This window comes from Oncorhynchus gorbuscha, linkage group LG19, assembly GCF_021184085.1.
Source record: "Oncorhynchus gorbuscha isolate QuinsamMale2020 ecotype Even-year linkage group LG19, OgorEven_v1.0, whole genome shotgun sequence".
Taxonomy (NCBI): Eukaryota; Metazoa; Chordata; class Actinopteri; order Salmoniformes; family Salmonidae; genus Oncorhynchus; species Oncorhynchus gorbuscha.
In genome coordinates, this window is record NC_060191.1 from 6,786,633 (window position 1) to 6,813,754 (window position 27,122).

Below are 27,122 nucleotides of genomic sequence, written 5' to 3' on the forward strand. Positions count from 1 at the left end.
ACAGAAGTGTCTGTGTGCAAGCGTGTAGGCGTGTGTGTGAATGTGTGTGTGTGTGAATGTGTGTGTGTGCAAGCGTGTAGGCGTGTGTGTGAATGTGTGTGTGTGTGTGTGAATGTGTGTGTGTGCAAGCGTGTAGGCGTGTGTGTGAATGCGTGCATATGTGTTTATGTGTGCGCGTGTGTGTGTGTGTGCAATCTATGTGTGTGTGGGGGCGTGTGTGTGTGTGCGTGCTTGTGTTATAACTGATGTAAGCTGGCTGATGGTAGCGGTGTCAGTGTCCTCTCTGGTGAGATCTGTGTCTGCAGAGACAGACTGGTGAGATCTGTGTCTGCAGAGACAGACTGGTGAGATCTGTGTCTGCACAGACAGACAGACAGACAGACAGACAGACAGACAGACAGACAGACAGACAGACAGACAGACAGACAGACAGACAGACAGACAGACAGACAGACAGACAGACAGACAGACAGACAGACAGACAGACAGACAGACAGACAGACAGACAGACAGACAGACAGACAGACAGACAGACAGACAGACAGACAGACGGCTGAGGAGCAGGCTAACAGAAGGGGGATGGTGACAGTCTAGATAAGCACCAGCGTCTGTCACACCACCTCTGAGTCCTGTATCAGCTGAATTGTTCCTGACAATACAAGAGCCGGGGCCTTAGAACCAGCAGGACGCTACGGGTGCCATGTCCCCTTACAGATGTGTTCAGTCTCCAGAAAACCTAGCTCTCATGTTCTCTCTCTTATTGTTACACTCTGTCTGTCTGTCTGTCTGTCTGTCTGTCTGTCTGTCTGTCTGTCTGTCTGTCTGTCTGTCTGTCTGTCTGTCTGTCTGTCTGTCTGTCTGTCTGTCTGTCTGTCTGTCTGTCTGTCTGTCTGTCTGTCTGTCTGTCTGTCTGTCTGTCTGTCTGTTTCTCTCCTCTCTCTCGCTTTCTTTTTTGATTACATTTTGAAGGGCAAGTTTGTCAAGAGAAACACATGATCGATCCACAGTACAGTACATTCAGTTTCAATTTAAATGGTCCTCTTTCTCCTGCCAGAAAATCATCCAAGAAGTGCTGAAGATCATTTTAGTAACAGTATCTCAAAAGGAAGGAGAGGAGAGAGGACTTGAAAGGAGAAGTGGAGTGGAAAGGATCTGAGAGGAGAGTAGTGCGGGATCGAGTGAGAGGAGGAGAGGTGGGTGATGCTCCTACTGTTCTACAGTGAGCCAGCACTGAGGCGTGACAGAGAAGCAGCAGACGTCATAGCAACAGCAATGAGCCAACCACAGTGGTTGGTTCTCCTTCCAGCTACAGCCGCCATTTTGAGTGTAGAGGAAGTTAGCAAGCCAACAGCAACATGTGCGCTAGCTAGCTACTCTACAAGCAGATGCAGTAGCACTCATGGCTTCAGTAGTAGAGAGCTAAAGTTGATGTTGGTCACCATCTTGGATCAAGATCCCCATTTGTGGAAGTGAGAACCCCACTGCTGGAGCCATTGGGTGTAACAGGGTGGCTGAGCTGTGTGAATTAAGAGTGATAGTTAAAGTCCTGAATGTCAGGCTTACCTGTTCCCCATCCTTTACTGGCACTCCATCTGCCGCTAAAACAGAGAGAGAGAGAGGGAGAGAGAGAGAGAGAGAGAGAGAGAGAGAGAGAGAGAGAGAGAGAGAGAGAGAGAGAGAGAGAGAGAGAGAGAGAGAGGGAGGGAGGGAGGGAGATAGAGAGAGAGATAGAGAGAGAGAATAAATGAGGAGAGAGAGAAAGAGAGAGAGAACAAGAAGAAGAGAAGAGAGATACGTTGTTTGAATTTGATTTGGCAATGTAAATACAAGTTCCGTCACACTGCCAATAGAGAGAGAGGGAGAAGCATGGTCAGGGGGATAAGGTGTGACTAAACAGTCATAAAACAGTAGGCTAATCATTACTGTCTAACTGTGTTAGAGAGAAGAGCATCATTTCACTGACTGACCACAGGACACTGCTACTCAACATACACCCGCAAATAGAATCACACATAAGTTTACATACACTTAGGTTGGAGTCATTAAAACTTGTTTTTCAACCACTCCACAAATTTCTTGTTAACAAACTATAGTTTTGGCAAGTTGGTTAGGACATCTACTTTGTGCATGACACAAGTCATTTTTCCAAAAATTGTTTACAGACAGATTATTTCACTTATAATTCACTGTATCACAATTCCAGTGGGTCAGAAGGTTACATACACTAAGTTGACTGTGCCTTTAAACAGCTTGGAAAATTCCAGGAAATTATTTCATGGCATTAGAAGCTTCTGATGGGCTAATTGACATAATTTGAGTCAATTGGAGGTGTACCTGTGGATGTATTTCAAGGCCGACCTTCAAACTCAGTGCCTCTTTGCTTGACATCATGGGAAATTAGCCAAGAAAAATAATTGTAGACCTCCACAAGTCTGGTTCTGTCACGTGGGACTAGGTGGGTGCAGGAATCAGACGCAGAGAGTAACTGAGTTGAAGTGCTTTACTCTTGCACACCAAAATAATAAGCCCAACAAAATACAGGGTGCAGGACACTATACAAGACAACCCAAAAACCACAGGGTGTCTAGTAAAGAAAAGATAATCCACCACTACCTAACATGCAAACACATAACATTAAGATAATCCACCACTACCTAACATGCTCACACATAACATTAAGATAATCCACCACTACCTAACATGCACACACATAACATTAAGATAATCCACCACTACCTAACATGCTCACACATAACATTAAGATAATCCACCACTACCTAACATGCACACACATAACATTAAGATAATCCACCACTACCTAACATGCACACACATAACATTAAGATAATCCACCACTACCTAACATGCACACACATAACATTAAGATAATCCACCACTACCTAACATGCACACACATAACATTAAGACAATCCACCACTACCTAACATGCACACACATAACATTAAGATAATCCACCACTACCTAACATGCACACACATAACATTAAGATAATCCACCACTACCTAACATGCACACACATAACATTAAGATAATCCACCACTACCTAACATGCTCACACATAACATTAAGATAATCCACCACTACCTAACATGCACACACATAACATTAAGATAATCCACCACTACCTAACATGCACACACATAACATTAAGATAATCCACCACTACCTAACATGCACACACATAACATTAAGATAATCCACCACTACCTAACATGCACACACATAACATTAAAATAATCCACCACTACCTAACATGCACACACATAACATTAAGATAATCCACCACTACCTAACATGCTCACACATAACATTAAGATAATACACCACTACCTAACATGCACACACGTAACATTAAGACAATCCCACACAAAACAAGGGCGGGTCAAACTACTACATATAGGGAAGCTAATTAAACCAAAATACACACAGGTGAAAGTAATAAGACAAAACCAACCGACAAACGAAAAAGGGATCGGTAGCGGCTAGTAGGACGGCGACGACGACCGCCGAGCACCACCCGAACAGGCAGGGGAGCCAACTTCTAGTAGGACGGCGACGACGACCGCCGAGCACCACCCGAACAGGCAGGGGAGCCAACTTCTAGTAGGACGGCGACGACGACCGCCGAGCACCACCCGAACAGGCAGGGGAGCCAACTTCGGCGGAAGTCGTGACAGGTTCATCCTTGGGAGCAATTTAAATACACCTGAAGGTACCACGTTCATCTGTACAAATAATAAGACCACATAGCCATCATACCGCTCAGGAAGGAGATGCCTTCTGTCTCCTAGAGATGAACGTACTTTGGTGCGATAAGTGCAAATCAATCCCAGAACAACAGCAAAGGACATTGTGAAGATGCTGGAGGAAATAGGTACAAAAGTATCTATATCCACAGTAAAAATTAGTCCAAAATTGAAAGGTTGCTCAGCATGGAAGAAGCACTGCTCCAAAACCGCCATACAAAATCCAGACTACGGTTTGCAACTGCACACGGGGAAAAAGATTGTACTTGGAGAAATGTCCTCAGGTTTGATGAAACAAAAATAGAACTATTTGGCCCAAATGACCATCGTTATGTTTGGAGGAAAAGGGGGGAGGCTTGCAAGCCGAAGAACCACATCCCAACCTTGAAGCACGGGGGTGGCAGCATCATGTTGTGGGGGTTCTTTGCTGCAGAGGGGACTGGTGCACTTCACAAACTAGATGGCATCATGAGGGAGGGAAATTATGTGAATATATTGAAGCAACATCTCAAGACATCAGTCAGGAAGTTAAAGCTTGGTCACAAACGGGTCTTCCAAATCGACAATGACCCCAAGCATACTTCCAAAGTTGTGGCAAAATGGCTTAAGGACAACAAAGTCAAGGTATTCGAGTGGCCATCGCAAAGCCCTGACCTCAATCCTACAGACAATTTGTGGGCAAAACTGACAAAGCGTGTGCGCGCAAGGAGGTTTACAAACCTGACTCAGTTACACCAGCTCTGTCAGGAGGAATGGGCTAAAATTCACCCAACTTATTGTGGGAAGCTTGTGGAAGGCTACCTGACACGTTTGACCCAAGTTAACAATTTAAAGGCAATGCTACCAAATACTAATTGAGTGTATGTAAACTTCTGACCCACTGGGAATGTGATGAAAAAAATTAAAGCTGAAATAAATCAGTCTCTCTACTATTATTCTGACATTTCACATTCTTAAAATAAAGTGGTGATCCTAACTGACCTAAAACAGGGAATTTTTACTAGGATTAAATGTCAGGAATTGTGAAAAACTGAGTTTAAATGTATTTGGCTAAGGTATATGTAAACTTCTGACTTACACACACACACACACACACACACACACACACACACACACACACACACACACACACACACACACACACACACACACACACACACACACACACACACACACACACACACACACACACACACACACACACACACACACACACACACACACAGTGAATCCTTCCTGGGGGTGACAAAGGGAACCTGAAGTACATTCCCAACGTTGTGTTGGATTAATGCATTGTATTATCCCTCCTCTTTTCCTGGCTGTCCAAATCCTAATTAAAACACAGGTTTAATTAGTGAGACATTGGTGGTAATGGAGTTTAAATACAGCAGCGGTCTCTGGGCGCTCGCTCTCTTTATCAGAGTCTGTGGCCTTGTCTCCCCCCTTTCTCTCTCTAGGGGGTTTGCTTCTCTGTGTGTGTACACTGAGTGTGTGTGTACAGTGTGTGTGTGTAATGCTACATCTGTAGACTGTAGAAGTATTGAATTAAACCAGTCAGTTGTATGTCTCACTGAGGCGCTAATACACTGAGCTACTTGATGTCCAGTGACCCACCAGTAGAGAGGACATTCCAACACGCTGCCTTCTCCTGTCTGTCTGCCCTGCCTGACTCCTCTACAGGGCTCTCAGCTGACTGAGTAGCTGTTAGTCAGGTCTGTCTGCCCTGCCTGACTCCTCTACAGGGCTCTCAGCTGACTGAGTAGCTGTTAGTCAGGTCTGTCTGCCCTGCCTGACTCCTCTACAGGGCTCTCAGCTGACTGAATAGCTGTTAGTCAGGTCTGTCTGCCTTGCCTGACTCCTCTACAGGGCTCTCAGCTGACTGAGTAGCTGTTAGCACCTGCTTCCACCTGATTGCCGCCACACCATTTACACCTATTCCATCTGGATAAAGATAAAGATTTCAGAGATTAAAACTGACAGATGAAGTCAGGTCTGTCTGACCCCATAATGACCCTGTTAGTGTTTCCTGTAGTGTGACCCCCTGGCCTCCAGCCAGTCTGAGTGTCTTCCAGGCTGACCTTGTGGGACTGACACAGCTGAGGTGAGAGAAACAGTTCATCAGCCTGCCAGACTGGATCTCTCCGTATCTCTCTCTCTCTAGGGGGCACAAAGTGTCCCAGGTTTCCACTGTGTGGCTAAAAGACACAAACACACATAAACACACACCTCATATGAATACGGCATCACACATACACACACAAACATCAGATCAGCTAAGTGTCTTATTCTGAGGTCATATATTTCAAATCAGAGCAATATTCCTTGAACAACTGGCTTTGAAAGCTATTTTTAGTCAGCTACAAGATGCAAGGAAAGCAAACCAACACAACAGCTACTCGACATACATAATATGTTCTGATAAAGAGTAACTGCTGCAGCTATAGGAGCCTCAACAGCAATAACAAGGGAGCACGTGACCAGAGCAGAGCGATGAGCCAGCTCTCTCCCCCATCCCCATCCCAGCTCTCTCCCCCATCCCCATCCCAGCTCTCTCCCCCATCCCCATCCCAGCTCTCTCCCCCATCCCCATCCCAGCTATCTCCCCCATCCCCATCCCAGCTCTCTCCCCATCCCCATCCCAGCTCTCTCCCCCATCCCCATCCCAGCTCTCTCCCCCATCCCCATCCCAGCTCTCTCCCCATCCCCATCCCAGCTATCTCCCCCATCCCCATCCCAGCTCTCTCCCCCATCCCCATCCCAGCTCTCTCCCCCATCCCCATACCCAGCTCTCTCCCCCATCCCCATCCCAGCTCTCTCCCCCATCCCCATCCCAGCTCTCTCCCCCATCCCCATCCCAGCTCTCTCCCCCATCCCCATCCCAGCTCTCTCCCCCATACCCATCCCAGCTCTCTCCCCATCCCCATCCCAGCTCTCTCCTCCATCCCCATCCCAGCTCTCTCCCCCATCCCCATCCCAGCTCTCTCCCCCATCCCAGCTCTCTCCCCCATCCCCATCCCAGCTCTCTCCCCCATCCCAGCTCTCTCCCCCATCCCCATCCCAGCTCTCTCCCCATACCCAGCTCTCAATCCCATCCCCATCCCAGCTCTCTCCCCCATACCCAGCTCTCTCCCCTATACCCAGCTCAGCTCTCTCCCCCATACGCAGCTCTCTCCCCTATACCCAGCCCAGCTCTCTCCCCCATACCCAGCTCTCTCCCCCATCCCCATCCCAGCTCTCTCCCCCATCCCCATCCCAGCTCTCTCCCCCATCCCCATCCCAGCTCTCTCCCCCATCCCCATCCCAGCTCTCTCCCCCATCCCCATCCCAGCTCTCTCCCCCATCCCCATACCCAGCTCTCTCCCCCATCCCCATCCCAGCTCTCTCCCCCATCCCCATCCCCATCCCAGCTCTCTCCCCCATCCCCATCCCAGCTCTCTCCCCCATCCCCATCCCAGCTCTCTCCCCCATCCCCATCCCAGCTCTCTCCCCATCCCCATCCCAGCTCTCTCCCCCATCCCCATCCCACTCTCTCCCCCATCCCCATCCCAGCTCTCTCCCCCATCCCCATCCCAGCTCTCTCCCCCATCCCCATTCCAGCTCTCTCCCCCATCCCCATCCCAGCTCTCTCCCCCATACCCAGCTCTCTCCCCCATCCCCATCCCAGCTCTCTCCCCCATCCCCATCCCAACTCTCTCCCCCATCCCCATCCCAGCTCTCTCCCCCATCCCCATCCCAGCTCTCTCCCCCATACCCATCCCAGCTCTCTCCCCCATCCCCATCCCAGCTCTCTCCTCCATCCCCATCCCAGCTCTCTCCCCCATCCCCATCCCAGCTCTCTCCCCCATCCCAGCTCTCTCCCCCATCCCCATCCCAGCTCTCTCCCCCATCCCAGCTCTCTCCCCCATCCCCATCCCAGCTCTCTCCCCCATACCCAGCTCTCTCCCCATCCCCATCCCCATCCCAGCTCTCTCCCCCATACCCAGCTCTCTCCCCCATCCCCATCCCAGCTCTCTCCCCCATCCCCATCCCAGCTCTCTCCCCCATCCCCATCCCAGCTCTCTCCCCCATCCCCATCCCAGCTCTCTCCCCCATCCCCATCCCAGCTCTCTCCCCCATCCCCATACCCAGCTCTCTCCCCCATCCCCATCCCAGCTCTCTACCCCATCCCCATCCCAGCTCTCTCCCCCATCCCCATCCCAGCTCTCTCCCCATCCCCATACCCAGCTCTCTCCCCCATCCCCATCCCCAGCTCTCTCCCCCATCCCCATCCCCAGCTCTCTCCCCCATCCCCCATACCCAGCTCTCTCCCCCATCCCCATCCCAGCTCTCTCCCCCATCCCCATCCCAGCTCTCTCCCCCATCCCCATCCCAGCTCTCTCCCCCATCCCCATCCCAACTCTCTCCCCCATCCCCATCCCAGCTCTCTCCCCCATCCCCATCCCAGCTCTCTCCCCCATCCCCATCCCAGCTCTCCCCCATCCCCATCCCAGCTCTCTCCACCATCCCCATCCCAGCTCTCTCCCCCATCCCCAGCCCAGCTCTCTCCCCCCATCCCCATCCCCATCCCAGCTCTCTCCCCCATACCCAGCTCTCTCCCCCATCCCCATCCCAGCTCTCTCCACCATCCCCATCCCAGCTCTCTCCCCCATCCCCAGCCCAGCTCTCTCCCCCATCCCCATCCCCATCCCAGCTCTCTCCCCAATACCCAGCTCTCTCCCCCATCCCCATCCCAGCTCTCTCCCCCATCCCCATCCCAGCTCTCTCCCCCATCCCCATCCCAGCTCTCTCCCCCATCCCCATCCCAGCTCTCTCCCCCATCCACATCCCAGCTCTCTCCCCCATCCCCATCCCAGCTCTCTCCCCCATCCCAGCTCTCTCCCCCATACCCAGCTCTCTCCCCCATCCCTGTCCCAGCTCTCTCCCCCATCCCCATCCCAGCTCTCTCCCCCATCCCCATCCCAGCTCTCTCCCCCATCCCCATACCCAGCTCTCTCCCCCATCCCCATCCCAGCTCTCTCCCCCATCCCCATCCCAGCTCTCTCCCCCATTCCCATCCCAGCTCTCTCCCCCATCCCAGCTCTCTCCCCCATCCCCATCCCAGCTCTCTCCCCCATCCCCATCCCAGCTCTCTCCCCCATCCCAGCTCTCTCCCCCATCCCCATCCCAGCTCTCTCCCCCATCCCAGCTCTCTCCCCCATCCCAGCTCTCTCCCCCATCCCAGCTCTCTCCCCCATCCCAGCTCTCTCCCCATCCCCATCCCAGCTCTCTCCCCCATCCCAGCTCTCTCCCCCATCCCCATCCCAGCTCTCTCCCCCATCCCAGCTCTCTCCCCCATCCCCAGCCCAGCTCTCTCCCCCATACCCAGCTCTCTACCCCATCCCCATCCCAGCTCTCTCCCCCATACCCAGCTCTCTCCCTATACCCAGCCCAGCTCTCTCCCCCATACCCAGCTCTCTCCCAAATACCCAGCCCAGCTCTGTCCCCCATACCCAGCTCTCTCCCCTATACCCAGCCCAGCTCTCTCCCCCAGCTCTCTCCCCCATCCCCATCCCAGCTCTCTCCCCCATCCCAGCTCTCTCCCCCATCCCAGCTCTCTCCCCCATCCCAGCTCTCTCCCCATCCCCATCCCAGCTCTCTCCCCCATCCCAGCTCTCTCCCCCATCCCCAGCCCAGCTCTCTCCCCCATACCCAGCTCTCTACCCCATCCCCATCCCAGCTCTCTCCCCCATACCCAGCTCTCTCCCCTATACCCAGCCCAGCTCTCTCCCCCATACCCAGCTCTCTCCCAAATACCCAGCCCAGCTCTGTCCCCCATACCCAGCTCTCTCCCCTATACCCAGCCCAGCTCTCTCCCCCAGCTCTCTCCCCCATCCCCAGTCCAGCTCTCTCCCCCATACCCAGCACAGCTCTCTCCCTTATACCCAGTCCAGCTCTCTCCCCCATCCCCATCACAGCTCTCTCCCCCATACCCAGCACAGCTCTCTCCCTTATACCCAGTCCAGCTCTCTCCCTTATATCCAGTCCAGTTCTCTCTCCCATCCCCAGCCCAGCTCACTCCCCCATCCCCAGCACAGCTCTCTCCCCCATACCCAGTCCAGCTCTCTCCCCCATCCCCATCACAGCTCTCTCCCCCATACCCAGCTCTCTCCCAAATACCCAGCCCAGCTCTGTCCCCCATACCCAGCTCTCTCCCCTATACCCAGCCCAGCTCTCTCCCCCAGCTCTCTCCCCCATACCCAGCACAGCTCTCTCCCTTATACCCAGTCCAGCTCTCTCCCTTATACCCAGTCCAGTTCTCTCTCCCATCCCCAGCCCAGCTCACTCCCCCATCCCCAGCACAGCTCTCTCCCCCATCCCCAGCCCAGCTCTCTCCTCCATACCCAGCACAGCACTCTCCCCCATCCCCATCCCAGCTCTCTCCCCCATCCCCATCCCAGCTCTCTCCCCCATACCCAGCTCTCTACCCCATCCCCATCCCAGCTCTCTCCCCCATACCCAGCTCTCTCCCCTATACCCAGCCCAGCTCTCTCCCCCATACCCAGCTCTCTCCCAAATACCCAGCCCAGCTCTGTCCCCCATACCCAGCTCTCTCCCCTATACCCAGCCCAGCTCTCTCCCCCAGCTCTCTCCCCCATCCCCAGTCCAGCTCTCTCCCCCATACCCAGCACAGCTCTCTCCCTTATACCCAGTCCAGCTCTCTCCCTTATACCCAGTCCAGTTCTCTCTCCCATCCCCAGCCCAGCTCACTCCCCCATCCCCAGCACAGCTCTCTCCCCATACCCAGTCCAGCTCTCTCCCCCATCCCCATCACAGCTCTCTCCCCCATACCCAGCACAGCTCTCTCCCTTATACCCAGTCCAGCTCTCTCCCTTATATCCAGTCCAGGTCTCTCTCCCATCCCCAGCCCAGCTCACTCCCCCATCCCCAGCACAGCTCTCTCCCCCATACCCAGTCCAGCTCTCTCCCCCATCCCCATCACAGCTCTCTCCCCCATACCCAGCTCTCTCCCAAATACCCAGCCCAGCTCTGTCCCCCATACCCAGCTCTCTCCCCTATACCCATCCCAGCTCTCTCCCCCAGCTCTCTCCCCCATCCCCAGTCCAGCTCTCTCCCCCATACCCAGCACAGCTCTCTCCCTTATACCCAGTCCAGTTCTCTCTCCCATCCCCAGCCCAGCTCTCTCCTCCATACCCAGCACAGCTCTCTCCCCCATCCCCAGCCCAGCTCTCTCCCCTATACCCAGTCCAGCTCTCTTTTTAGATAGATATCCCCCTGCGGCAACGGAGGAGACGGGTCCAGCCAAGACGCAGCCACTCTGGAGAGTGAGAGGCAGTGAAGGGGATGAGGAAGATAGGAGGAGGAGATGAAGAAGAGAGGAGAAAGAGAGGAGGGGTGACAGAGCATGGCGGCCGTGCCAAACAAATAACCATAGATCTGCAGCGGCTGCCCTGTCAGCTAAGAATCCGGCGGCGACCTGACAACTCCCACTGACATGGAAAGAAGCGCTTGAGCATCATCTGTCTTTTTATTTCAGAGGCCCTGTTGCAAACGAGCGATGCAGAGCTGGATATGAACGGGGGGTCTCTGTTCTGGTTGGCTGGTGCTGGTGGTGACAACTGTGGTGAGGCTAGTTGACACGGTGGGAGGCAGGCTGAACTTGTAGAGGGCTGGTGTGTGAGAGAGTTGGGCCGGGAAACAGCTGAGCACCAGATGGTACAGAGAGAGCGTATGGGGAGGCTGTGGGTGAAAGGGTGAAAGGCTAAAAGAGTAAAAGCCTGTCAGATAAAGATACGGGTGGATGGCCTGTTCCTGAAAACATTTCTTCCCTCTGCTCCACCCTCCAATGGTACATGCACCTGTCATGAGAGGGTAGGCCATGCCTCATTACTCCAGCTTAGTCATTAACCCCACCACCTGTAGGACCCTGTATGGGTTAACATGACTGACAGCCTGGGCTAAGAACTAGTAGTGATCACCAACATTTTTCTCCAGACCTACACTAACCTGATTCATCTGATTCAACAAATAAAGGCCTGTACGATCGGGTGATCAGTGGGGAAAGGTGTGAAACACGGTGCTCTGTGATAGTTCACCGTGCTTTATTTCTTCTATCTGTTGTTAGTGGTAATGATATAGACAATAGCAGTGTTGTGCACATACCAACACACACACACACAATCTGTCAGCATTAAAGGCAAGATGGCGTGTCAGTTTCATAACTCACTCTCAGACTGAGTCACTGTGTTCACCAGCAAGGACTGTCACACTGCGCCCACACATGGCCACTCTAATAAACACACAGTCACACACACACAGGTGCGTACAGGCACTCTCATACACATGCACACACACACACAGCGCCCTTAACCACTGCGCCACCCGGGAGGCCCAGGTATGATGTATTTTACCACAATTTCCACAACGATCAACACCAAAATTCTCATTACAGCAACAGTCCAAAGAAGTTATAAACAAATCTTTTACAAAAGACCTGAGTTAAACATAACACTGACAATATACATATTTAAAATGTAATTATTACCATTTATTTAGTCAGTAATGTTTACCGTAAGACCTTTTTTTACATCTTTGTTTATTATTTACGGCGGGCGGACCAGTCGCAGCGTCGTCGGACGGGTCGTTCCCACTGTCTCCCTTAATGGTCGATTATTCTGTCACTTTGGCATGAATGAGTCGGGAGACAGGCGCAGGAATGTGTAATAGGAGTTTTATTCATCCCAATTTATGGCATGCCATGTAAAAGCACAGGGACAAAGACCAAACAAACACGTAAACAAAACACAGGGTTGAAACCCCAGCAAAAGAACAAGGAGTACCTCGAATAAATAACATTAGCGCACAATGATTATCACACGGGGCGAGACCCGTAATCATCTGCGGAATCCACATGGTCACGAAAGCCCAAAACACACAGCACAGGTACTCACACACACCAACGGACATTGTAACAGTAATCGACACCACCATGGTGAACGAAGGGCGCATATATACAAATACTGTCACGTTCTGACCTTAGTTCCTTTTTTATGTCTTTATTTTAGTTGATCAGGGTGTGAGTTGGGGTGGGCATTCTATGTTGTTTTTCTATGTTTTGTTCTGTTATATTTCTATGTGTTTGGCCTAGTATGGTTCTCAATCAGAGGCAGGTGTCAGTCGTTGTCTCTGATTGGGAGCCATATATAGGTAGCCTGTTTTCTATTGTTTTTTTTGTGGGTGGTTGTATCCTGTGTTAGTGTTTTCACCATACGGGACTGTTTCGGTTGTTTGTACTTTTGTTAGTTTGTTCAGTTGATTTATTAAATATATCATTATGGACACTTACCACGCAGCACATTGGTCTGATCCTTGCTACTCCTCTGAAGAAGAAGAGGAATTCCGTTACAAGTACAATCAGTGGGAATACGGGCCAGGTGTGCGCAATGAAAGTTCCAGGGGGATCCGTGACAGAAAATGTACAAAAAAACTGCAGACAATGTCAAATGTATTTAAAATAAAACACTTAGTCAAAAACTAGACATCTTAGTCTTAATGATAGTTGATTTTTGCAGATGCATCATGGTTTTGTAACTCAGTTTGCTGCAGACATTTTAAAACTGGTTTCATGAGAATTCCACACACAGGCACTCAGGCTGCATTATTAGAATGACGGCTCTGGCGGGTCCTGATGTGGTATAGGTATCAACACCACTGGTGGTACAGTATAGTGGTGTGGTATAGGTATCAACACCACTGGTGGTACAGTATAGTGGTGTGGTATAGGTATCAACACCACTGGTGGTACAGTATAGTGGTGTGGTATAGGTATCAACACCACTAGGAGATACAGTATAGTGGTGTGGTATAGGTATCAACACCACTAGGAGATACAGTATAGTGGTGTGGTATAGGTATCAACACCACTAGGAGATACAGTATAGTGGTGTGGTATAGGTATCAACACCACTAGGAGATACAGTATAGTGGTGTGGTATAGGTATCAACACCACTAGGAGATACAGTATAGTGGTGTGGTATAGGTATCAACACCACTAGTGGTACAGTATAGTGGTGTGGTATAGGTATCAACACCACTGGTGGTACAGTATAGTGGTGTGGTATAGGTATCAACACCACTGGTGGTACAGTATAGTGGTGTGGTATAGGTATCAACACCACTGGTGGTACAGTATAGTGGTGTGGTATAGGTATCAACACCACTAGGAGATACAGTATAGTGGTGTGGTATAGGTATCAACACCACTAGGAGATACAGTATAGTGGTGTGGTATAGGTATCAACACCACTAGGAGATACAGTATAGTGGTGTGGTATAGGTATCAACACCACTAGGAGATACAGTATAGTGGTGTGGTATAGGTATCAACACCACTAGGAGATACAGTATAGTGGTGTGGTATAGGTATCAACACCACTAGGAGATACAGTATAGTGGTGTGGTATAGGTATCAACACCACTAGGAGATACAGTATAGTGGTGTGGTATAGGTATCAACACCACTAGGAGATACAGTATAGTGGTGTGGTATAGGTATCAACACCACTAGGAGATACAGTATAGTGGTGTGGTATAGGTATCAACACCACTAGGAGATACAGTATAGTGGTGTGGTATAGGTATCAACACCACTAGGAGATACAGTATAGTGGTGTGGTATAGGTATCAACACCACTAGGAGATACAGTATAGTGGTGTGGTATAGGTATCAACACCATTGGTGGTACAGTATAGTGGTGTGGTATAGGTATCAACACCACTAGGAGATACAGTATAGTGGTGTGGTATAGGAATCAACACCACTGGTGGTACAGTATTGTGATGTGGTATAGGAATCAACACCACTGGTGGTAGAGTATAGTGATGTGGTATAGGAATCAACACCACTGGGAGATACAGTATAGTGGTGTGGTATAGGTATCAACACCACTAGGAGATACAGTATAGTGGTGTGGTATAGGTATCAACACCACTAGGAGATACAGTATAGTGGTGTGGTATAGGTATCAACACCACTAGGAGATACAGTATAGTGGTGTGGTATAGGTATCAACACCACTAGGAGATACAGTATAGTGGTGTGGTATAGGTATCAACACCACTAGGAGATACAGTATAGTGGTGTGGTATAGGTATCAACACCACTAGGAGATACAGTATAGTGGTGTGGTATAGGTATCAACACCACTAGGAGATACAGTATAGTGGTGTGGTATAGGTATCAACACCACTAGGAGATACAGTATAGTGGTGTGGTATAGGTATCAACACCATTGGTGGTACAGTATAGTGGTGTGGTATAGGTATCAACACCACTAGGAGATACAGTATAGTGGTGTGGTATAGGAATCAACACCACTGGTGGTACAGTATTGTGATGTGGTATAGGAATCAACACCACTGGTGGTAGAGTATAGTGATGTGGTATAGGAATCAACACCACTGGTGGTACAGTATAGTGATGTGGTATAGGAATCAACACCACTGGTGGTAGAGTATAGTGATGTGGTATAGGAATCAACACCACTGGTGGTACAGTATAGTGATGTGGTATAGGAATCAACACCACTGGTGGTAGAGTATAGTGATGTGGTATAGGAATCAACACCACTGGTGGTACAGTATAGTGATGTGGTATAGGAATCAACACCACTGGTGGTAGAGTATAGTGATGTGGTATAGGAATCAACACCACTGGTGGTACAGTATAGTGATGTGGTATAGGAATCAACACCACTGGTGGTAGAGTATAGTGATGTGGTATAGGTATCAACACCACTGGTGGTACAGTATAGTGATGTGGTATAGGAATCAACACCGCTGGTGGTACAGTATAGTGATGTGGTATAGGAATCAACACCGCTGGTGGTACAGTATAGTGATGTGGTATAGGAATCAACACCACTGGTGGTACAGTATTGTGATGTGGTATAGGAATCAACACCACTGGTGGTAGAGTATAGTGGTGTGGTATAGGTATCAACACCACTGGTGGTACAGTATAGTGGTGTGGTATAGGAATCAAAACCACTGGGAGGTACAGTATAGTGGTGTGGTATAGGTATCAACACCACTGGTGGTACAGTATAATGATGTGGTATAGGAATCAACACTGGTGGTACAGTATAGTGGTGTGGTATAGGTATCAACACCACTGGTGGTATAGTGATGTGGTATAGGTATCAACACCACTGGTGGTATAGTGATGTGGTATAGGTATCAACACCACTGGTGGTACAGTATTGTGATGTGGTATAGAAATCAACACCACTGGTGGTACAGTATAGTGGTGTGGTATAGGTATCAACACCACTAGGAGATACAGTATAGTGGTGTGGTATAGGTATCAACACCACTGGTGGTACAGTATAGTGGTGTGGTATAGGTATCAACACCACTGGTGGTACAGTATAGTGGTGTGGTATAGGAATCAACACCACTGGTGGTACAGTATAGTGGTGTGGTATAGGAATCAACACCACTGGTGGTACAGTATAGTGGTGTGGTATAGGTATCAACACCACTGGTGGTATAGTGATGTGGTATAGGTATCAACACCACTAGGAGATACAGTATAGTGGTGTGGTATAGGAATCAACACCACTGGTGGTACAGTATTGTGATGTGGTATAGGAATCAACACCACTGGTGGTAGAGTATAGTGATGTGGTATAGGAATCAACACCACTGGTGGTACAGTATAGTGATGTGGTATAGGAATCAACACCACTGGTGGTAGAGTATAGTGATGTGGTATAGGAATCAACACCACTGGTGGTACAGTATAGTGATGTGGTATAGGAATCAACACCACTGGTGGTAGAGTATAGTGATGTGGTATAGGTATCAACACCACTGGTGGTACAGTATAGTGATGTGGTATAGGAATCAACACCGCTGGTGGTACAGTATAGTGATGTGGTATAGGAATCAACACCGCTGGTGGTACAGTATAGTGATGTGGTATAGGAATCAACACCACTGGTGGTACAGTATTGTGATGTGGTATAGGAATCAACACCACTGGTGGTAGAGTATAGTGGTGTGGTATAGGTATCAACACCACTGGTGGTACAGTATAGTGGTGTGGTATAGGAATCAAAACCACTGGGAGGTACAGTATAGTGGTGTGGTATAGGTATCAACACCACTGGTGGTACAGTATAATGATGTGGTATAGGAATCAACACTGGTGGTACAGTATAGTGGTGTGGTATAGGTATCAACACCACTGGTGGTATAGTGATGTGGTATAGGTATCAACACCACTGGTGGTATAGTGATGTGGTATAGGTATCAACACCACTGGTGGTACAGTATAGTGGTGTGGTATAGGTATCAACACCACTAGGAGGTACAGTATAGTGATGTGGTATAGGTATCAACACCACTGGTGGTACAGTATAGTGGTGTGGTATAGGTATCAACACCACTGGTGGTACAGTATAGTGGTGTGGTATAGATATCAACACCACTGGTGGTATAGTGATGTGGTATAGGTATCAACACCACTGGTGGCACATAGTGATGTGATATAGGTATCAACACCACTGGTAGCACATAGTGATGTGGTATAGGTATCAACGCCACTGGTGGTACAGTATAGTGGTGTGGTATAGGTATGAACACCACTGGTGGTATAGTGATGTGGTATAGGTATCAACACCACTGGTAGCACATGGTGATGTGGTATAGGAATCAACACCACTGGTGGTACAGTATTGTGATGTGGTATAGGTATCAACACCACTGGTGGTACAGTGATGTGGTATAGGTATCAACACCACTGGTAGCACATAGTGATGTGGTATAGAAATCAACACCACTGGTGGTACAGTATAGTGATGTGGTATAGGTATCAACACCACTGGTGGTACAGTATAGTGATGTGGTATAGATATCAACACCACTGGTGGTATAGTGATGTGGTATAGGTATCAACACCACTGGTAGCACATAGTGATGTGATATAGGTATCAACACCACTGGTGGTATAGTGATGTGGTATAGGTATCAACACCACTGGTGGTACAGTATAGTGATGTGGTATAGATATCAACACCACTGGTGGTACAGTGATGTGGTATAGGTATCAACACCACTGGTAGCACATAGTGATGTGGTATAGAAATCAACACCACTGGTGGTACAGTATAGTGATGTGGTATAGGTATCAACACCACTGGTGGTACAGTATAGTGATGTGGTATAGGAATCAACACCACTGGTGGTACATAGTGATGTGGTATCGGTATCAACACCACTGGTAGCACATAGTGATGTGATATAGGTATCAACACCACTGGTGGTATAGTGATGTGGTATAGGAATAAACACCACTGGTAGCACATAGTGATGTAGTATAGGAATCAACACCACTGGTAGCACATAGTGATGTGGTATAAGAATCAACACCACTGGTGGTACATAGTGATGTGGTATAGAAATCAACACCACTGGTGGTACATAATAGTGATGTGGTATCGGTATCAACACCACTGGTAGCACATAGTGGTGTGATATAGGTATCAACACCACTGGTGGTATAGTGATGTGGTATAGGAATAAACACCACTGGTAGCACATAGTGATGTAGTATAGGAATCAACACCACTGGTAGCACATAGTGATGTGGTATAGGATTCAACACCACTGGTGGTACATAGTGATGTGGTATAGGAATCAACACCACTGGTAGCACGTAGTGATGTGGTATAGGAATCAACACCACTGGTAGCACATGGTGATGTGGTATAGGAATCAACACCAGTTGTGGTATAGTGATGTGGTATAGGAATCAACACCACTGGTGGTACATAATAGTGATGTGATATATGTATCACCACCCCTGGTGGTACATAATAGTGATGTGATATATGTATCAACACCCCTGGTGGTACATAATAGTGATGTGATATAGGTATCAACACCCCTGGTGGTACATAATAGTGATGTGATATATGTATCAACACCCCTGGTGGTACATGATAGTGATGTGATATATGCATCAACACCCCTGGTGGTACATAATAGTGATGTGATATATGTATCAACACCCCTGGTGGTACATAATAGTGATGATATATACTGTAGGCATCAACACCACTTGCAGTACAGTATAGTATAGGTATCAACACCACTGGTGGTACAGTATAGTGATGTGGTATAGGTATCAACACCACTGGTAGCACATAGTGATGTGGTATAGAAATCAACACCACTGGTGGTACAGTATAGTGATGTGGTATAGGTATCAACACCACTGGTGGTACAGTATAGTGATGTGGTATAGGAATCAACACCACTGGTGGTACATAGTGATGTGGTATCGGTATCAACACCACTGGTAGCATATATTGATGTGATATAGGTATCAACACCACTGGTGTGGTATAGGTATCAACACCACTGGTGGTATAGTGATGTGGTATAGGAATAAACACCACTGGTAGCACATAGTGATGTAGTATAGGAATCAACACCACTGGTAGCACATAGTGATGTGGTATAAGAATCAACACCACTGGTGGTACATAGTGATGTTGTATAAAAAATCAACACCACTGGTGGTACAGTATGGTGGTGTGGTATAGAAATCAACACCACTGGTGGTACAGTATAGTGGTGTGGTATAGATATCAACACCACTGGTGGTGCAGTATAGTGATGTGGTATAGGAATCAACACCAGTTGTGGTATAGTGATGTGGTATAGGTATCAACACCACTGGTGGTACATAATAGTGATGTGATATAGGAAATCAACACCACTGGTAGCACATGGTGATGTGGTATAGGAATCAACACCAGTTGTGGTGTAGTGATGTGGTATATGAATCAACACCACTGGTGGTACATAATAGTGATGTGATATAGGTATCAACACCACTGGTGGTACATAATAGAAATGTGGTATAGATATAAACACCACTGATGGTACATAATAGTGATGTGATATATGTATCAACACCCCTGGTGGTACATACTAGTGATGTGATATATGTATCAACACCCCTGGTGGTACATAATAGTGATGTGATATATGTATCAACACCCCTGGTGGTACATGATAGTGTTATGATATATGTATCAACTCCCCTGGTGGTACATGATAGTGTTATGATATATGTATCAACTCCCCTGGTGGTACATAATAGTGATGTGATATATGTATCAACACCCCTGGTGGTACATAATAGTGAGGATATATACTGTAGGCATCAACACCACTTGCAGTACAGCATAGTGTAGGAATCAACACCACTGGTGGTTAATGTGATATAGGTATCAATACCACTGGTGGTACGGTATAGTGATGTGGTATAGGATTTAACACCACTGGTGGTAGAGAATAGTGATGTAGTATACTGCAGGTATCAACACCACTTTTGGTATAGTATAGGGATGTGGTAAACTGTAGTTATCAACACCACAGGTGGTGCAGAATAGTGAAGCATTTCTATTTATCAGGTGCTTACTAAAGAACTGACATTGCATACAGTGTGTAGATACTCTGGTCTTATTCCAGTGTGTAGATACTCTTGTCTTAGTCCAGTGTGTAGATACTCTGGTCTTAGTCCAGGGTGTAGATACTATGGTCTTACTCCAGGGTGTAGATACTCTGGTCTTAGTCCAGGGTGTAGATACTATGGTCTTAGTCCAGTGTGTAGATACTCTGGTCTTAGTCCAGTGTGTAGATACTCTGGTCTTAGTCCAATCTGTTGATGCTCTAGTCTTAGTCCAGTTTGTGGTTCTGTAGCTCAGTTGGTAGAGCATGGCGCTTGTAACGCCAGGGTAGTGGGTTCGATCCCCGGGACCACCCATATGTAGAATGTATGCACACATGACTGTAAGTCGCTTTGGATAAAAGCGTCTGCTAAATGGCATATATTATATTATATATAGATACTCTGGTCTTAGTCCAGTGTGTAGATACTCTGGTCTTAGTCCAATCTGTTGATGCTCTAGTCTTAGTCCAGTTTGTAGATACTCTGTTTTACTCCAGTGTGTAGATATTCTATTCCTCTGCCTCCTCCTGTTGATCTGTGGTTGGCAGGGAGGACTGCAGCTGAGGAGGCCGATCAATACTGGACACTAAACCCCTTCTCACCCAGGACAAACACTGCTGCCACACCCAGGCAGGCGGACCTACACACCACGCTGCTCTCTCCAGCTCTTTACACTGCAGTATCAGCAGCACACACTCACTTATTCACTAAATCAAGTGTTAAACAACAGCTTAGAAGAACCCTAGCCTATATTCAGTCACCATGGTGGTCAAAATCGTAGGACAGAAACATTGCCATGGTTACAACCTGCTTGACTTTTAAGAATAATTCTGTTTGAAGAATCAAACCACTGACTACTCACAGAAAGTGTACCACTCCAGTATGTATTTCTAACATTTTAATCTTCACTTCAATTCAAATGCTCTGTAGGCTATGCTGTGGAACACATCAATATTCACCACCATGCCTACTTTCACTCTTTTTCCCGTGTCTGCATGACATTTCACAATAATAAGTAATAATACCATCCATTAGTTCACTGGAAGTCAGTGTGTGACTCACTGTCAGTGTGTGACTCGTGTTTAATCAGGTCCCCTGGCCTGTATATCCATGGAGATCCTATTCAATTACTAGTTAGTATTCTAACTCCTAATACTGTGTGTATAGCGCTAGTTTAACACAGTTATCCTGGCTTCACTATTCACCTCACACCCGCTGCCAGCTGGTTTACATTCTAGACATCAACTCATTCTACAATGTCTTTCATCCTTTGGATACTTCATGTGTTGTTATCTCTAGTTCGCAGTTATTTCTAAAGGGGGGGGGGCCCCTCACTCACTCACCACCATGTCACATTGCTGACCTCAATACCACAGCTGGGGTCACTTCCATTTCAGTTCAGGCAGTTGAAATAAGGATAATAATGGGCAGCTTTAAATTTGTTCACTGGATTTCAAGTAATGTCGTGCTGAAATTAAATGGAATTGATCCCATCCTTGTTCACCTCTAACCTACCTGTGTCCTTCAGCCATTTAAAACTACTAGGTACTGTACCTCAGTGCTGAGAAAGACTACTACAGTACTAATATATCTTCAAGCAAGTAGCCTCCACTGTGTCTAGAGGTTTTTGCTTAAAAGGGAAAATCCACTCAAAAACAACATTTTGCTATTCTTTTCAGTAGTCCACTGTTGATACAGAGTTTTCAAGCGATTGGACTTTCAAGAAGCAACGTGTCACCGGCCACACCATCATGCTGTACTGAGTGTTCATGAATCATTATGTATTGAACGTTCGTTTGTGATTGTACAAAGTGGATGACAAATATTTCACAATGCACTTTACGTAAGTACTTTCCTCCTGTTTTTCTGTAGCATATCACAATGCACTTGTTGTTGATGTTTCCTATTGAAGACTACTGTACATATTAATAATTACATATGCTTATTCTTTACATACATTATATGATTTCTGAGGTGTGTTTACCTTTAATCGTATGCATTATTGTTTATTACCTCCCCCCCCCCCCCACCTCACCCTGCAGTCCTGACGTTGATTTACCTAAAGTGTCACAGATGGGTATTGTCCAAGACAATCCCAACCTGAATAGCCCTCCATGCAATCCCATACACTCTTTCCCTCACATATATCCCTCCCTCTCCATCTCAACCCCTCCCTCCATCTTCCCTCCTCTTTGCCTGCAATATAATTCAGCATGTCTTCCCTCTCGCTGCCTGCCTCCATCCCACCTCATCTCTCTTTCTCTCTCCCTCCATCCTACCTCATCTCTCTTTCTCTCTCTCTCTCTCTGCCTGCCTCTCTCCCTCCAGCCCACCTCATCTCTCTTTCTCTCTCTCTCTGCCTGCCTCTCTCCCTCCAGCCCACCTCATCTCGCTTTCTCTCTCTCTCTCTGCCTGCCTGCCTGCCTCTCTCCCTCCATCCCTCCTAATCTCTCTTTCTCTCTCTCTCTGCCTGTCTGCCTCTCTCCCTCCAGCCCACCTCATCTCTCTTTCTCTCTCTCTCTGCCTGTCTGCCGCTCTCCCTCCAGCCCACCTCATCTCTCTTTCTCTCTCTCTCTGCCTGTCTGCCTCTCTCCCTCCAGCCCACCTCATCTCTCTTTCTCTCTCTCTCTGCCTGTCTGCCTCTCTCCCTCCAGCCCACCTCATCTCTCTTTCTCTCTCTCTTTCTGCCTCTCTCCCTCCAGCCCACCTCATCTCTCTTTCTCTCTCTCTGTCTGCCTCTCTCCCTCCAGCCCACCTCATCTCTCTTTCTCTCTCTGTCTGCCTCTCTCTCTCTCTCTCTCTCTCTCTCTCTCTCTCTCTCTCTCTCTCTCTCTCTCTCTCTCTCTCTCTCTCTCTCTCTCTCTCTCTCTCTCTCTCTCTCTCTCTCTCTCTCTCTCTCTCTCTCTCTCTCTCTCTCTCTCTATTTATACACGTAATACTATACAACACAATAGAATATTCCCCTCTTTTCTCCCTCTCCTTCTCATCCTTTATCCATCTCTCCCTCTCCTTCTCTTCCTTCATCTATCTCTCCCTCTGTGAACAACAACTGTCATAGCATTTTCAATCTGCCTCCCCCGTCTCCCCCGTCTCTTCCTCTCCATCCTTCTCTCGCTTTCCCTCCCACACACACATACACTCTGCCAGGCATCATCCTAAATCAAGGCAGGAGAAGAGGGAGGGAAGGAGGGGGAACGTACACACACAGCAGCACATTTTAACACATATTGTCGCTGACATCTTGGCCAAACGTGAATTGTCAAGCCCCATCTAAACGGTGATGTGGTTACCATCCACCCCCTTCTTCATCCCCCGGTCCTCACAGCCTATTCACACACACACACACACACACACACACACACACACACACACACACACACACACACACACACACACACACACACACACACACACACACACACACACACACACACACACACACACACACACACACACACACACACACACACACACACACACACACACACACACCGTACGGAACAGCAGCAAGCAGGACCCCTGTTCTCCCACCCAAGCCGCAGCCCCCAGCCCCAACCACAGCCCCCAGCCATAAGGGAAGAATAGCAGGTCTTACTGAGTCTCCGTGAGCCGATGCATCCCATGGTGTATTCACAAAGGCCCTGGATACAAGCAAGGAAGCGTTACCCTGACACCATACATTCTCTCTCTCTATCTCACGCTTCTCTCTCTTGCTCGCTTCGCTCTCACTCACTCTCTTGCACACTGTCTCTCCCTCCCTCTCTGGCTCTCTCTCTTCTGCGCTTGCTCGCTCAGTCTCTCTCCCTCTCTCTTTACCAGTGCAGTGAGGGTCTTATACGATCCCGTTAGTAAGTTAGTATGACAGTGAGACAGCTTTTAGTTAAATATGGAAGAGTGATATTATTATTATTATTATTGCTATAACTATAACTTGTATTATTACTATTATTATCATCAACATGTGTTGACATTGTTAACATTATTATTACCATAATCGTATTATATCTGTGTTATATCTGTAGTGAAATCCTAGAGATATGGTAATTGGGAAATCAGGCTAATAGGAAAGGGAAGCATCATATTATTGACAGCCAATACACTTGTCCATAAGCCTGTGAAGGGCAGTGTGTTGAATGCTGTGGCTTGTAGCCATACCATTAGAGGTTCAATAGCAGGGGACTGAGTGGTGGGCTTTGTCATTGTTGTGGATATAACTGCACTGCTGTAATATTGGAGCTGTAAAACGGGGTTCTCTCTCTGTCTCCCTCTCCTGTGCACAAGCTGCCTAACAATGCACTGCAGCGGTTTCCCAGCCCCTCTACCCATCCTTCTCTCCCCCTCTCTCTGTCACACTCACACTCTCAAATAACACACACACACACACACAGGGTATTCCTTAAGCATCAAAGATCTCCAAAGCCTTTGCTCTTGGTCATCCCCCTCTCCATCGATCCTACTCTCTGTCATCGCTCTCTCTCATCTCCCTCCTTCTCTCTCTTTATTCTCTCTCTCCCCCTGTTTTCCCTCCCTCTCCTACTCATACCATCCCCCTCTCTCTCCCTCCCCCTCTTTCCTGGTTACAAAAACAAAGAGAGGAGTGGCCTCATTATCTGCACCCATCTATCTCTCTCATCTCATCTGACCTGCATACACCTCCCACCAAATCTAATTCCCCTATCAATTCAATTTCAATTTTAGGGCTTTATTGGCATGGGAAACATACAGTTGAAGTTGGAAGTTTACATACACTTATGGAGTCATTAAAACTCGTTTTTCAACCACTCCACAAATTTCTTGATAACAAACTATAGTTTTGGCAAGTCGGTTAGGACATCTACTTTCTGCATGACACAAGTCATTTTTCCAACAATCTTTTACAGACAGATTATTTCACTTCTAATTCACTGTATCACAATTCCAGTGGGTCAGAAGTTTACATACACTAAGTTGGCTGTGCCTTTAAACAGCTTGGAAATTCCAGAAAATGATGTCATGGCTTTAGAAGCTTCTGATAGGCGAAATGACATCATTTGAGTCAATTGGAGGTGTACCTGTGGATCTATTTCAAGGCCTAATGTCACGGCTGGCTGAAGGACTGGACCAAGGTGCAGCATGGTAAGCGTTTTCTCTTTATTAAAAATGACGCCGACAAAACAAAGAACAAAACCAAACCGTGAAGCTTTGGGCCATGTGCCCTGAACAAAGTCAAAGTAAACTTCCCACAAAACATGTGGGGGATAAGAGTACCTAAGTATGGTTCTCAATCAGAGACAACGATAGACAGCTGCCTCTGATTGAGAACCACACCCGGCCAAACACATAGAAATAGAAAATCATAGAACATAGAACATAGACTGCCCACCCAAATCACACCCTGACCAAACCAAAATAGAGACATAAAACGCTCTGGCAGCTCCGGACGGGGGGGAGACTCAGGCAGCTCCGGACGGGGGGGAGACTCTGGCAGCTCCTGACGGGGGGGAGACTCTGGCAGCTCCGGACGGGGGGGGACTCTGGCAGCTCCGGACGGGGAGGGGGACTCTGGCAGCTCCGGACGGGGGGGAGACTCTGGCAGCTCCGGACGGGGGGAGACTCTGGCAGCTCCGGACGGGGGGGAGACTCTGGCAGCTCCGGACGGGGGGGACTCTGGCAGCTCCGGACGGGGGGGAGGCACAGGACTCACCGGGCTGGGGAGACACACAGGAGACCTGGCTCTGGGAGCAGGCACAGGACTCACCAGGCTGGAGAGGCATCCAGGAGGCCTCTTCCTTGGCCGAGGCACCGGATACACTGGGCCGTGGAGGCGCACTGGTGGTCTCAAGCGCAGAGTTGGCCCCACCCGTTCTGGCTGGATGCCAGCTTCCACCCGGCAAACGCTGGCACCGAGCACACCGGCCTGTGAATGCTCGACACCGTGAGCATCACCCCATAGCACGGGGCCTGACCAGTCCCCTGCTCTCCACGGTAAGCACGGGGAGTTGGCTCAGGTCTGTTCCTGACTCTGTCACACTCCAAAAATTGGGGGGGCTGCCTCTCGGGCTTCCTTGCCAGCCGTGTTCCCACATACCGCTGGTTCCTTTCTCCAGCTGCCTCCACCTGTTCCCATGGAAGGCAAACCCTTCCCGCCAGGATCTCCTCCCGTGTAGACTCCCTTGCCGTCCAGAAGGTCCTCCCATGTCCAGGAGTCCACCTTACCATGCTGCTTGGTCCGTTGGTGGTGGGAAGTTCTGTCACGGCCGGCAGAAGGACTGGACCAAGGTGCAGCATGGTAAGCGTACATTTTCTCTTTATTAAAAATGACACCGACAAAACAAAGAACAAAACCAAACCGTGAAGCTTTGGGCTCTGTGCCCTGAACAAAGTCAAAGTTAACTTCCAAGACCTCAGGAAAAAAGCCTAGTTCATCCTTGGGAGCAATTTTCAAATGCCTGAAGGTACCACATTCATCTGTACAAACAATAGTACGCAAGTATAAACATCATGGGACCACGCAGCCATCATACCACTCAGGAAGGAGACGCCTTCTGTCTCCTAGAGATGAATATACTTTGGTGCGATAAGTGCAAATCAATCCCAGAACAACAGCAAAGGAACCTTGTGAAGTTGCTGAAGGAAACAGGTACAAAAGTATATCCACAGTAAAACAAGACCTATATCGACATAACCTGAAAGTCCGCTCAGCAGGGAAGAAGCCACTGCTCCAAAACTGTCATAAAAAAGACAGATTACGGTTTGCAACTCCACATGGGGACAAAGATCGTACTTTTTGGAGAAATGTCCTCTGGTCTAATGAAACAAAAATAGAACTGTTTGGCCATAATGACCATCGTTA

At 48.4% G+C, this 27,122-nt stretch overlaps 1 protein-coding gene across 3 annotated transcripts in view; it reads right to left on the reverse strand.

Moving 5' to 3' along the window:
* fam131bb (family with sequence similarity 131 member Bb) overlaps positions 1-24,045 on the reverse strand; it is a 41,836-nt gene extending 17,791 nt beyond the window's left edge. For all 3 annotated transcript variants that reach the window (XM_046316282.1, XM_046316281.1, XM_046316280.1), the window contains exons 1-2: positions 23,886-24,045; positions 1,564-1,598 (exon numbers count right to left, since the gene is read on the reverse strand). In XM_046316282.1, coding sequence (XP_046172238.1) covers positions 1,564-1,598; positions 23,886-23,913 — 63 coding nt within the window. In that variant the 5' untranslated portion in view covers positions 23,914-24,045. The remainder of the gene's footprint in view (positions 1-1,563; positions 1,599-23,885) is intronic.
* Between the last annotated feature and the right edge of the window lie 3,077 nt (positions 24,046-27,122).